A 14,407-nucleotide genomic window follows, 5' to 3' on the forward strand; every position below is an offset into this window, starting at 1 on the left:
TATGGGTTCGAGTCACTTCTGGGGTGTGAGTTTTCAGTTGCATATTGTCCTGGGGACCATTCAGGCTTGTTCGCATATATATATATATATATATATATATATATATATATATATATATATATATATATATATATATATATATATATATATATATATATATATATTTATATATATATGATGTACCTAGTAGCCAGAACACAGTACTCAGCCTACTATAAGGCCCGATTTGCCTAGTAAGGCAAGCTCTCCTGAATTTATATGTCATATATCTACGTTAATTTTAACTCCAATAAAAAAAAATTGACCTCATACATAATGACATGGGTAGGTTTATCATTTCATAAGAAAAAAATTAGAGAAAATATATTAATTCAAGAAAACTTGGCTTATTAGTTAAATCAGGCCTTGCATAGTAGGCTGAAAAGTGCATTCTGGCTACTAGGTACGACATATATATATATATATATATATATATATATATATATATATATATATATTTATATATATATGGTGTACCTAGTAGCCAGAACACAGTACTCAGCCTACTATGTAAGGCCCGATTTGCCTAGTAAGGCAAGCTCTCCTGAATTTATATATTTGTCGAATTTTTTTCTTATGAAATGATAAAATGATATAGCTATCCATTCCATTATTTATGAGTCAAGTTTTATTTATTTTGAGTTAAAACTAATTTAGATATATATCCAAACCTAACCAACTCTACCTAACCTAACCTAACCTATCTTAACCTAACCTAAACTAACAAAATTTAGTAAATAACTTATGTTCCTAATATAATATGATAATAATAATAATTCAAATAAACCAATTGGAACAAATATTTTGAAAATAAAGAAAATCACTTGGGCTATAAGGCAAATCGGGCCTTCAAAAGTAGGCCGAGAAATGCTTTCTGGCTCCTAGGTAGACACACACACACACACACACTCACACACACACACACACACACACACACACACACACACACACACACACACACACACACACACACACACACACACACACACACACACACACACACACAAATGCGGAAATGGAAGTTTGATGAGCTGGAAAATCCGGGTACCAATGAAAGCACGAGCTTCAAATATGGAACTCTGACAGTGGATGGGAAGAAGATTGTATTCTTGATACTCTACAATCCCCCACCAAACAGTAGAAGGCCCAGGCAGGAGTACAAGGACAGCATCAAGACATGTATAGATGAACTGCAGAGGGCAGCAACTATAGCGCATAGAATGAGAGCGAAGCTGCTGGTCATGGGGGACCTAAATCACGGAGAGATAGATTGGGAAACGAGGAATCCCCATGGCGGGGAGGAGACCTGGGGAGCGAAGCTGGTAGACGTTATTGACAGGAATTTCCTAACACAGCATGTGAAAGAAGATACTAGGGAAAGAGGAGGGGATACGCCCAGCCTATTAGATCTCATTTTCACCCAGAATGTAGAAGACATCGAGCAGTTGGAACATGAAATACCACTAGGAGCTAGTGACCATTGTGTCCTAGTCTTTGACTACATGATGGAGCTTAAAATTGTGACCAAAGGACAAGAGGTCCGGGAAAGGAGACTTGATTACAGAAAAGGGGACTACAGAAGGATAAGGGACTACCTGGAAGAAGTGCAGTGGGAGGAAGAACTTAGAGGAAAAACAGTGCAAGGTATGATGAACCAAGTCATATTGAAATGCAAGGAGGCTGAAGAGAGATTTATTCCAACAATAAAGGAAAAAAAAAGCAGGAGGGAATATAATAACCCATGGTTTAATAGACAGTGTCAGAAAGCAAAGGTGAGAAGCAGGAGTGAGTGGAGGAAGTACAGAAGACAAAGGACAGAGGACAACAGGATTAGATGTAACAGAGCTAGGAATGATTACATTAATATAAGACGAGTGTCGGAAAGAAATTATGAGAATGATATTGCAGTCAAAGCGAAAAAGCAACCTAAATTACTACATAGCCTTATAAGAAGGAAGATGTCGGTAAATCACCAAGTGACAAGACTGAGGAAAACAGAAGGGGCATATACAGAAAACGACAAGGAAATCTGCGAGGTACTGAATGCAAAATTCCATGGAGTGTTCACAACCGAGCCTGAGCAGCTCCCATTGTTAGAAGCGATTACCCAAGATGAAAGACTATCAGATATAGAGGTGACAGCAGAGGAGGTAATGAAACAGTTGATAACACTGGATGCAAATAAAGCTGTTGGACCAGACAAAGTATCACCGTGGATACTTAAAGAGGCAGCGCAGGCTCTCAGCATGCCTCTGGCAATGATCTTTAATGAGTCACTTATGTCGAGAGAATTGCCCAGTTGCTGGAAGGAGGCAAATGTCGTACCGATTTTCAAAAAAGGTGATATGGAGGAGGCACTTAACTACAGACCCGTATCACTGACAAGCATCCCCTGCAAAATACTTGAAAGAATAATTAGGCTAAGACTTGTTGAGCACCTGGAGAGCATTGGGTTTGTAAACAAGCACCAACATGGGTTCTGGATAGGGAAATCATGCCTAACAAACCTTTTAGAATTCTATGATAACGTAACAAGGATAAGGCAGGACAGAGAAGGCTGGGCAGACTGCATATTTCTTAACTGCCAAAAGGCCTTTGATACAGTACCGCACATGAGACTGCTATACAAACTTGAGAGGCAGGCAGGAGTAAGCGGAAAGGCCCTAGTATGGGTGAAGAACTGCCTAACAGGAAGGAGCCAGAGGGTAATGGTAAGGGGCGAGAAGTCGGACTGGCGAACAGTAACAAGTGGAGTACCTCAGGGATCGGTGCTGGGACCAATCCTCTTTCTAATTTACATAAATGATATGTTTGCAGGAGTGGAATCATACATGTCAATGTTTGCGGATGACGCAAAATTAATGAGAAGAGTTGTGACAGACGAGGATTGTAGGATCCTCCAAGAGGACTTAAACAGGTTGCAGAGATGGTCAGGGAAATGGCTACTGGAGTTTAACACCAGTAAATGTAAAGTTATGGAAATGGGATCAGGTGACAGGAGACCAAATTGACAGTACACAATGAAGGGGAACAGCCTACCTTTAACGATTCGAGAAAGAGACCTGGGAGTGGATGTGACACCTAATCTAACTCCTGAGGCACATATAAATAGGATAACGACAGCAGCGTACTCTACACTGGCGAAAATTAGAACTTCATTCAGAAACCTAAATGAGGAGGCTTTTAGGGCGTTTTACACTGCCTACGTGAGACCCGTCTTAGAGTATGTCGCACCATCATGGAGCCCCCACCTGAAGAAACACATAAAGAAACTGGAGAAGGTTCAGAGGTTTGCGACGAGGCTTGTCCCAGAGTTACGAGGGTTGGGATATGAAGAGCGTCTGAAGGAACTGAACCTTACGACACTAGAGAAAAGAAGGGAGAGAGGAGATATGATAGGGACATATAAAATACTCAGGGGAATTGACAAAGTGGAAATAGATGAAATGTTCACACGTAATAATAACAGAACGAGGGGACATGGGTGGAAACTGGAAACTCAGATGAGTCACAGAGATGTTAGGAAGTTTTCTTTTAGCGTGAGAGTAGTGGAAAAATGGAATGCACTTGGGGAACAGGTTGTGGAAGCAAATACTATTCATACTTTTAAAACTAGGTATGATAGGGAAATGGGACAGGAGTTATTGCTGTAAACAACCGATAACTGGAAAGGCGGGATCCAAGAGTCAATGCTCGATCCTGCAAGCACAAATAGGTGAGTACACACACACACACACACACACATGGCGAGGACAGGTACACAGAGAATGACAAAGAGGTGTGTGAAGAACTCAACAAAAGGTTCCAGGAGGTCTTTACAATAGAACAGGGAGAAGTCACAGCACTAGAAGAGGTGGCAGCAAACCAGGTGACCTTGGATAGGTTCGAAATTACAAGAGGGTTCGAAATTACAAGAGATGAGGTCAAGAAGCACCTATTGGAGCTGGATGTGAGAAAAGCTGTTGGGCCGGATGGAATCTCGACCTTGGTATTGAAAGAGTGTGCAGGAGCACTTTGCTTACCACTCTCCATAGTGTATAGTAGGTCACTGGAAACGGGGGAAACGACATATATATATATATATATATATATATATATATATATATATATATATATATATATATATATATATATATATATATATATATATATATATATATATATATATATATATATATATATATATATTTATATATGTCGTACCTAGTAGCCAGAACGCACTTCTCAGCCTACTATGCAAGGCCCAATTTGCCAAATAAGCCAAGTTTTCCTGAATTAATATATTTTCTCAAATTTTTTTCTTATGAAATGATAAAGCTACCAATTTCATTATCTATGAGGTCAATTTTTTTTTATTGGAGTTAAAATTAACGTAGATATATGACCGAACCTAACCAACCCTACCTAACCTAACCTAACCTATCTTTATAGGTTAGATTAGGTTAGGTAGCAGAAAAAGTTAGGTTAGGTTAGGTTAGGTAGGTTAGGTAGTCGAAAAAACATTAATTCATGAAAACTTGGCTTATTAGTCAAATCGTGCCTTGCATAGTAGGCTGAGAAGTGCGTTCTGGCTTCTAGGTACGACATATATATATATATATATATATATATATATATATATATATATATATATATATATATATATATATATATATATATATATATATATATATATATATATATATGTATATATATATATGTATATATATATATATATATATATATATATATATATATATATATATATATATATATATATATATATATATATATATATATTATTAAATATGACCGAAAAAGTAAGATTAATAATTCTAACACGAATATTCTCAATCTTTCGTACATTTCTTTTCACTGTTGGTGGTAATTCAAAAATCAATTCTCCAAAATTCATTTTTATTTCTAGTCTGACGCGACACTTGAGCGCGTTTCGTAAAACTTATTACATTTTCAAAGACTTTAGTTTACACATACACAACTGAATAGAACTTACACATCTCCGATTTGTTTATATCTACATTTGAGTGAGGTGGATGGGGTGAGGTGGTATTAATAGGGTATTAATTTCATCAACACAAGACAGAACACGAAACAATGGGTATTGAATGGAAGTGATTGTAGAAAGCCTATTGGTCCATATTTCTTGATGCTTCTATATTGGAGCGGAGTCTTGAGGTGGGTAGAATATAGTTGTGCATTAATTGGCTGTTGATTGCTGGTGTTGACTTCTTGATGTAAAGTGCCTCGCAAGCTTGGAGTAGTTTCCTTAGAATATTTTCTGGCATGTCAAGAGGAGTACAGGCTGGATCACGATACACTCTGTCGGCTATCATCCCGGCTATCATGTCCTTTTGACATGCCAGAAAATATTCTAAGGAAACTACTCCGAGCTTGTACTAAAGAGGCACCCTTCTTGAGCCCGGAGGGGCACATGTATAAGCAAGTAGATGGTGTCGCCATGGGTTCTCCCCTAGGTGTCCTGTTTGCAAATTTCTACATGGGTACCATCGAGCAAAAAGTCTTAGTCGACATGAACTTGAAACCAGCCATATACTGCAGGTATGTTGACGACATTTTTACACAGGTACCTGATGTCAGACATCTGCAGGAGCTGAAGTTGGCGTTTGAGCAGAGTTCCGTGCTGCGTTTCACTTACGAGATGGAGAAGGATGGGAAGCTGCCGTTTCTAGATATAACAGTCATGGAAAGGAGCGGAGGTTTCCACACTGCAGTCTACACTAAGGAAACAAACATAGGAATGTCCCTCAATGCTAACAGTGACTGCCCAGACAGGTACAAGAGGAGTGTTGTTAACGCTTATGTTGACCGTGCTCTCAGCCACAGCTCAGGATGGAAGCAAGTCGATGAAGAACTCTGTAGGGTAAGGCAGGTCCTAGTCAACAACGGCTTCTCCAATTGTTTCTTTGAAGACATCAAAAGAAGGAAGGTGAAATGCCATGCAACCTCTGAAGAGACAACTAACACAACACCTATACCCCCTATTAGACTATTTTACAGGAACTTCTTTTCCACAGCTCATAAAACGGAGGAAAGGGTCTTGAAATATATTGTTAATAGGAATGTTATCCCTACAGACAAGGATCAGAAGACGCAATTGACGATCTACTATAAAACCAAAAAAACGGCCAACCTACTTATGAGAAACTCTCCAGACACAAAGCAGAACGCTTTAAAAGAAACCAACGTCGTCTATGCCTTCAAATGCCCACTTGGTGACTGTAAGCCTCAAAGAACTCAGTATATAGACAAGACAACATCTCTTTCCAGGCAAATAACAATGCATAAGCAACAGGGCTCCATTAAGGAACATATAATCTCTTCCCACAACCAAACCATCGCCAGAGAAATCCTAGTAAACAACACAGAAATCATCGATAGATACAGCGATAGCAGGCGGCTTGACGTTTGCGAGGCACTTCACATCAAGAAGTCAACACCAGCAATCAACAGCCAATTAATGCACAACTATATTCTACCCACTTCAAGACTCTGCACCAATATAGAAGCATCAAAAAAATATGGGCCAATAGGCCCTTTGCAGTTACTTCCATCCTATACCCATTGCACCGTGTTCTGTCTTGTGTTGTAAGTTTGCTCTGTCTTCTGTTGAAAGTTTTGTTCACCTCATCCAAAACTGTTGTAACATTACCTCACCTAAATGCGAGCATATAAGACGAAAGCTGTTTAAATGATAGCATAGTAAAACTCTGTTTAGTGTTTGCAGGTTATAGTTGTGTGTGTGTAAACTAAAGTCTTTGAAAATGTAATAAGTTATTAGAAAACGCGTTCAAGTGTCACGTCAGACTAGAAATAAAAATGAATTTTGGAGAATTGATTTTTCAATTACCATCGACAGTAAAAAGAAACATAATAGATATTGAGAAAATTAGTGTTAGAATTATTAATCTTACTTTTTCGGTCATATTTAATAATATATATATATATATATATAAATATATATATATATATATATATATATATATATATATATATATATATATATATATATATATATATATATATATATATATATATATATATATATATATATAACAATGCATAAAGGGTACCACTAGAGGGTTACCACCTCTGGTGCAATTGCAGGGACCCACATCCTCGAAGAAGAAAACAAAGAGCATTCAGAGAAGATCTTGTGGATTCTCACTGAATACTTTATTCTTTTCTTCTCCTACCACCCCTATTATTTTTTTGTATGTTTTGTTTTATTTTATTGCAATGCTACAGTTTACAGAGAACACACACACACACACAAATATATTACAATAAAACAATCAGCGTTCGAAGACCAATTCCAGCTCCTCGGAGGATGGGTGCGTACCCAGGATACAGCACGCATTTCCCCTCTGAACTGCGACACTGAGGCGCTGGAACAGGAAACTGGCTGCTCGTGGGTCTCTAGTTTTCCCAATGAGTTCCTCTCCAACCTCCTTTAAAAACTTTAGTGCACATTTACCCCAGGCGCCCAGAGTCTCAGAGCCTATCGACACAAACCTGTAACAACGTTCTAGGTCTCTGTACTTGTTGATTTTCTGGGTCTCCCTGAAGGTGGCGGCCCCACCTCCCACCGATGAGCTGTAATGTAAATAGATATCAGCCAATGGAGATGCACAGGTGTAATCCCATACGACCTGTTTACCTTCCCTCCATGGCTGCAAGGTGACTCCATCTGCGCGTTTTTGGCTGTTGTCAGGTCTGCACAACTGGGGTTCCCTTTGTGCTGGACACCCAGCTGTAGCCAAACTTCTCTTGATGATGTCATTGACTGCTTCGTGTCTGGCAATCTTTTCCTGTGTCTTACGGCAGATGAGACCATGGCTGCCGTATTGGTCTGCCTGGGCATGGCCGCAAACACACCGGTGTTCGGTGGAGATAGGGGCGGCAAGGCGCAGAGCAACACCAATACTAAGGTCCCGATGGTCCAGGCGGGTGCCCAAGGCGGAATTAGGAACTGCCAACAGGAAGTCCCCGGCATGGGGGGGTTGCACAGCTAGGAAACGTGCTTTGTCCTTCTGAGAAGCTGCATCCAGCAATGCTTTGGCGATGTTCTCCCCTATGGGGCTATCCCATTTGACCTGTTTACCGTCGTTTGGAAAAGTTGGTCGGGTGTGTGAATTGGCAAGAGTGTCCCACTGACCAGCTCCTTCCACAAATTTGGGATCACGAATCCCAATGGAGATCCTTAGGTATTCTGGTAGTATTTCATGCACTAATTCACTTGTAGCACTGGTCGAGGATAAGAATGCCGGCAATGCTAACTGTGTCGCCTTGCGAATACCTATACCCCCGAGTCTAACTATGAGCGTTGCTTGGTATACCTATACCCCCGAGTCTAACTGGGAGCGTTGCTTGGTCCCACTGGTCATCTTGCAGGAAGAGGTTTAACACTTTCATAGTTATTGTCTTTAGGAGTGAGTCGTATTCCGTTAATTTTGGGCTGTCAAAGGAAGGAGCACACCTGAGGAAATAGGTAAGTCTGGGCAAAGCCAGGCACCTTGTAAGAAGGTACAAAGCATCGTGAGCATCCAAAGCCCCTACTCGCGCCTCCGTCCTCCTCAGGTCGTTAAGCTTTTCTTCGAGGACTACCTCAATGGCGTTCGAGCCCAGAGGTGCCCCTAGCAGCACACTGTCGGTGGGAGCGATCACTTGGACTCCTGGCAATAAGATTCGTACTGCATCTATGATTGGTTGTCTGGATGAGATGATTTCACACTTTGATGGATTTAGTGTAAGGCCTAACTCCTCTCCCCTAGATTTCACTAGCTGAAGATCTCCTAGCAGGGACTCCTGTGTCCCTGCCAGGGTGCCATCGTCCAGGAACCAGATGTTGAGTTCGCTGGACTACCTGCTTGTGACCTCCTTAGGTGCCATGCAGAAAAGGAAAGGGGCAAGTGGGTCTCCCTGCTGGACACCTTCTGCAGAAACAACTTCATGTTCCCCAAACAGCAGCGTCGATTCCCTACTGTACCCTGCTGAGACGAAGGGGAGTAGAGAAGGAAAGCTTGTTCGAACTGCTTCCAGTACCACATCCCTTTTTACCTGGTTGAAGGCATTTTTAAAGTCTAATTTAATTAATGCCTTATTTTCTGGGAGGTGCTTGATATAGGCTCGTGCTGCATGAGCTGCTGCTTCACAGCCATGGGGGACACCAAAACCTAGTTGATGGGGTCGAAGCATCGTCGCAGCGTCTATGCTAATTTTTCTGACAGCTGCCCTAGCAACAAGGCGCCGAAGTGTGTTACCCACGGCAATGGGTCTGACTCCACCATCCTTCTTCTTACGGGCACAAAGGGATGCTCGGAAGGGTTTAATTGTATCTGGGATCAACCCGGAGAGACAGTCGTTGACAAACTTCGTGATCTCTGACAGTAGTGTCTCGGCAACTTCGCCGAGAACTGGGTTTGTCATCTCCTTAAAGTGCTGAGGTCTTACTCCAGTGTATCCCCCTGCTGAGCCTGGTGGAAATGGCATGATGGCTTTGTATACCTCTGACGCTTGGAGGAATATAGGTCCCATGTCTGGGACATTTGTGTCCCGAGCAGTGGGTTCCCATGGTACTCTGGGAGGGTGCTTCTCTCTCAGTGAGTCGGCAGTTGCAGTATTTCTAGGGGCGATTGTTTCTTCACTGGTAAGTAACCTGATTGCCCCTACTGTATTGCCCTCTTATATTGCCCTACTATATATATATATATATATATATATATATATATATATATATATATATATATATATATATATATATATATATATATGTCGTACTTAGTAGCCAGAACTCACTTCTCAGCCTACTATGCAAGGCCCGATTTGCCTAATAAGCCAAGTTTTCATGAATTAATTGTTTATCGACTACCTAACCTACCTAACCTAACCTAACCTAACCTTTTCGGCTACCTAACCTAACCTAACCTATAAAGATAGGTTAGGTTAGGTTAGGTAGGGTTGGTTAGGTTCGGTCATATATCTACGTTAATTTTAACTCCAATAAAAAATAATTGACCTCATACATAATGAAATGGGTAGCTTTATCATTTCATAAGAAAAAAAATAGAGAAAATATATTAATTCAGGAAAATTTGGCTTATTAGGCAAATCGGGCCTTGCATAGTAGGCCGAGAAGTGCGTTCTGGCTACTAGGTACGACATATATATATATATATATATATATATATATATATATATATATATATATATATATATATATGTCGTACCTAGTAGCCAGAACTCACTTCTCAGCCTACTATTCAAGGCCCGATTTGCCTAATAAGCCAAGTTTTCCTGAATTAATATATTTACTATAGTTTTTTTCTTATGAAATGATAAAGCAACCCTTTTCTCTATGTATGAGGTCAATTTTTTTTTATTGGAGTTAAAATTAACGTAGATATATGACCGAACCTAACCAACCCTACCTAACCTAACCTAACCTATATTTATAGGTAAGGTTAGGTTAGGTAGCCAAAAAAAGCTAGGTTAGGTTAGGTTAGGTAGGTTAGGTAGACGAAAAAACATTAATTCATGAAAACTTGGCTTATTAGGCAAATCGGGCCTTGAATAGTAGGCTGAGAAGTGCGTTCTGGCTATTAGGTACGACATATATATATATATATATATATATATATATATATATATATATATATATATATATATATATTTATATATATATATTATAATATATACCCAATTGTTGTTTGATTGGTAAGTGTAGTTCCTAAAATGGCAACTGAGTGACAAACGTCTCAATGGTTTTACTTCTAAAAGGTTTGGAGACGAGACAGCTGACAACTACCGTGCTTCAGAAAGGAGTTATAATTCAGCTATCTTGCTTCAGAATGGAGGTATCAGGCAACTACAGTGCCACAGAAAGAAGACAGCAGACACCTATTTTTCTTTAGAAAGGGAAACAACAGTTGGTTATTGTGCTTCAGAAATGAAACAGCAGCCAGCCATCGTGTTTCAGAAAGGACACAGAAAACAGGTACTGTGATTCATAAAGCTGACAGCTATCGTGCTTCAGAAAGGAGATCGTTGAACATACATTACCTGTTTTTGTGAAATCTTGAGCAAAATATGATATTAAAGAATTGCCAGCATCCAAAAGAACATGATCGCCTCGCCTAACCAAAGTGTTCAAGGCTTCTGGGAACTCTTGTTGTGGCCTCCACACGAGGCGGCCATCCTTCTGCGCCTCGGCCATCTTGTGATATATACCAGACTCCTGGGACTGCAAACAATAACGATAATGAACTAGGCACATATACTCATACTATGATAAGCCTATAATATGATTTTGTTTAGTGTTGCACAGTAAGATATTGTGACATTTCCATGGCCAACCTGCAGGAAGTCTTCCAGTCCGGATCCTTTTAACCATATCATGGTGGTAGACGGGTCGTCCAGCACTTGCTGTCGGGTCTGGTAGGGTTCAGAGATATGTCTGACAGCCAGGAGAGCCATGAGGTTGCCGGCGTAGCTCTGTGTCAACACCACCGTCACCAGCCCCCACACTGTCAACATCACCCGCTCCCACCACCAGTTTGCATGGTCCATGATATCTGTAATGAATCTTGTAGTGATTACACATATAAAATATCCTTGCAGGTAATCTATATCTTATTTATAAATTAGAAATCACAACCTTCTATGGTCTTCACATTTGTATTCCTTGATCATATATACAAATATTTTTTTATCTTTTTCTTAATCATTTAAATACCTAATACTTTCTTTGCACCTGAACTTATCATGTGCATAATAATTATTATGGCTATTAGCAACATGAATTAGTTACTTTTATCTTGCTGTAATAAGATTCGAGTATAGTCGAAGAAGCGCAGTAACCATATCCCTTGAGCAGCGGTCTCCTGAGAGAAGCACGAAGCCACGAGGAAGAGCGCAGCAGGCAGCACCAGCAGCGTCCCCAGGATGGCCGCCCACACCAGCGGCTCCAGAGGGAACAGGAAGCCCCACGGGTCCACCTCCGGCCGGCCTCGAGCCCCCAAGATCCTCCAGTAGTCTATGAACGCTGGCACAGTGAAGTCCACCACCCCAGTTCGCTCTCCAAGGAACATGAAGGGACCCACAGCAAGGTTCACCTCCTGTGTACATCCCCCCCAAGCTGTTTACATTGTTATTAGAACTGACGTTTCGATTAATTAGTTTAATGTCACAAAAAATAAAAGAAAAGGAAATAGGTAGTAAACATAATTTCTATTAATTTGTTATCGTTTTTTAATGAAGAGTATTGTAAGGCAGCAAGAGTACAAAACTTACATAAACTATTGGGTTTACTTTGGACCAGTCTGCCAAGGAGCCTGTGTCTAAAGAGAAGATCAGAAACTGTAACTGAACATTATAATCTGTATACATGTTGAACACTGATATCAGTTTAAAAGAAAATGAATGTGGTAATTGTCTAGGAGAAAAGTCTGAATAAGTTAATCATCAATTATATGAAATAATATTGTGGCAGAGCAGTTATCTATAAGTCAACTAACTCACCACCAAAACATCCACTTGACGAGCACTTGTGTATGAATAAAGAACACTTTACACTTGCCAGCATTTATTGATAATTGTTTCACTCACTTTTTTCCGCGGTTTTGTACATCTTTGACCCACATCACTAAAGATTTTACCCCTCCTACAGTTCTAAAACGCCTTTTCCTTGAGCACTTTTCTTCTCACTCCCGCTCCCTTTCTGTCTTCACCGATGGGTCTAAGTCTGCGGACGGTGTTGGCTACTCTGTTGTTTTTCCTGATCGCACTTATATGTGTCGCTTACCTCCGGAGACTAGCATCTTTACAGCGGAGCTTTATGCTATTCTCTATGCTCTTCGTCTCCTGCTTTCTCGTTGTCAGTCTTCCTTTGTAGTTGTTGTTGACTTTTGTAGTGCCCTCATGGCTCTCGGGTCCTTTAATCCGGTTCATCCAGTAGTTGTCAAGATCCAGCATTGGCTGTTTCTTGTTCACAGTAAATTTAAGTCCGTTGGGTTTTGTTGGGTTCCCAGCCATATTGGTGTGTCTTTAAATGAGCGTGCGGATGCTTCCGCCAAGGAAGCTGTCCGCTCTTGTCCCATCTCTTGTAAAGGTATTCCATATTCCGACTTTTACCCGGTTATCCTTTCGTCAGTCCTTACCCATTGGCAGGCTTCTTGGTTGTCTGTTACTGGTAACAAGCTACGTACTCTTAAATGTTGTGTTTCCTCGTGGCCGTCCTCCTTCCACCGTAACTGGCGGTGGGAAACAGCTCTGGCGTGGTTGCGTATTGGCCATACTTTCTTAACCCATGGTCACTTGATGGAGCGCCGCCCTGCTCCTTATTGTCCTAGTTGCATTGTCCCTCTTACGGTCGTGCATGTCCTTCTTGAATGTCCTGACTTCCAGGACGAACGTGTGTCTTGCTTTCCGACCGCCCCTCGCGGTCACCTGTCCCTCAATAGAATTCTTGGTGACTCGGATACTTTTGATATCGTTCGCCTTATGCGTTTTTGTTCTCGTATTGGCATCCTTGGTGATATTTAGCGCCCTCTGATTATTCCGCGCATTTGATGGTGCATCATAGCCTTCCCGGTTTGGTGCCTTCTTTTGATAATTACTTACTTACTTCACTCACTTTTCATGCTTGAATGACACTTCCACTAATGCTTTGTCTGCATACTACAAATACAAATAATTTCCCACAGAACAAAGCACCGAGCATTATCTCGGCCTTATTATACAACCAATTTTAATATACAAAAAATTAAATTGTTTCGATAAATATAAATATTAAATTAATTTTAAGATTTATAATAATAATTGTTAAAAATAATTTAATAATTTTAAATAATTTCATTGAGGTATTTTTTTTTAAATCCTTTAAATTATTGAATTAATTTACATGATTTAATTTATTTAATTAATTTTTTCCCCACCTCTAATCCCACCTCTAATGTTAATTAAAATACATTTTTCTTCTTTTCCACAAATGTTCTTTGTCAGAATTTTTAGATATATCAGTAAAGGTAACTGACTTGAACGACCAATTGGAGATAGTGAGGACAAGCTTGTCTGGCTGTCAGTGGGACAGACGTGTCGCTGTGTGCTCCTGTCTTCGCTGGTCCGTGGTTGAAAGTGATTGTTGGTGGGCACTGTTGGGGGCCTTGGGACCGTGCTGACCGGTGGTATAAGAGTGCCTTTACCCCCTGTCCACCAGAAATATACGATTGGACTGGAATTCACCGGCCAGGCATGTTTCCCTGCAGGTTGAAGTGGTGATGTTGGAGCTTTTGCGAGTGGATGTGGCAGTGGTCTGTGGAGTACAGATTGTTCCAGTAGACAGCTTCTCGGC

The 14,407-nt window shown here is 40.4% G+C and overlaps 1 protein-coding gene across 1 annotated transcript in view; it reads right to left on the reverse strand.

The window, feature by feature from the left end:
• LOC138370395 (probable glutamate receptor) overlaps positions 1-14,407 on the reverse strand; it is a 112,619-nt gene that overhangs the window by 27,199 nt on the left and 71,013 nt on the right. The window contains exons 6-8 of the mRNA XM_069334753.1: positions 11,867-12,173; positions 11,413-11,630; positions 11,119-11,299 (exon numbers count right to left, since the gene is read on the reverse strand). Of these exons, the coding sequence (XP_069190854.1) occupies positions 11,119-11,299; positions 11,413-11,630; positions 11,867-12,173 (706 nt within the window). The remainder of the gene's footprint in view (positions 1-11,118; positions 11,300-11,412; positions 11,631-11,866; positions 12,174-14,407) is intronic.

The sequence above is a fragment of the Procambarus clarkii genome, chromosome 32 (genome assembly GCF_040958095.1).
Source record: "Procambarus clarkii isolate CNS0578487 chromosome 32, FALCON_Pclarkii_2.0, whole genome shotgun sequence".
Lineage (NCBI taxonomy): Eukaryota > Metazoa > Arthropoda > Malacostraca > Decapoda > Cambaridae > Procambarus > Procambarus clarkii.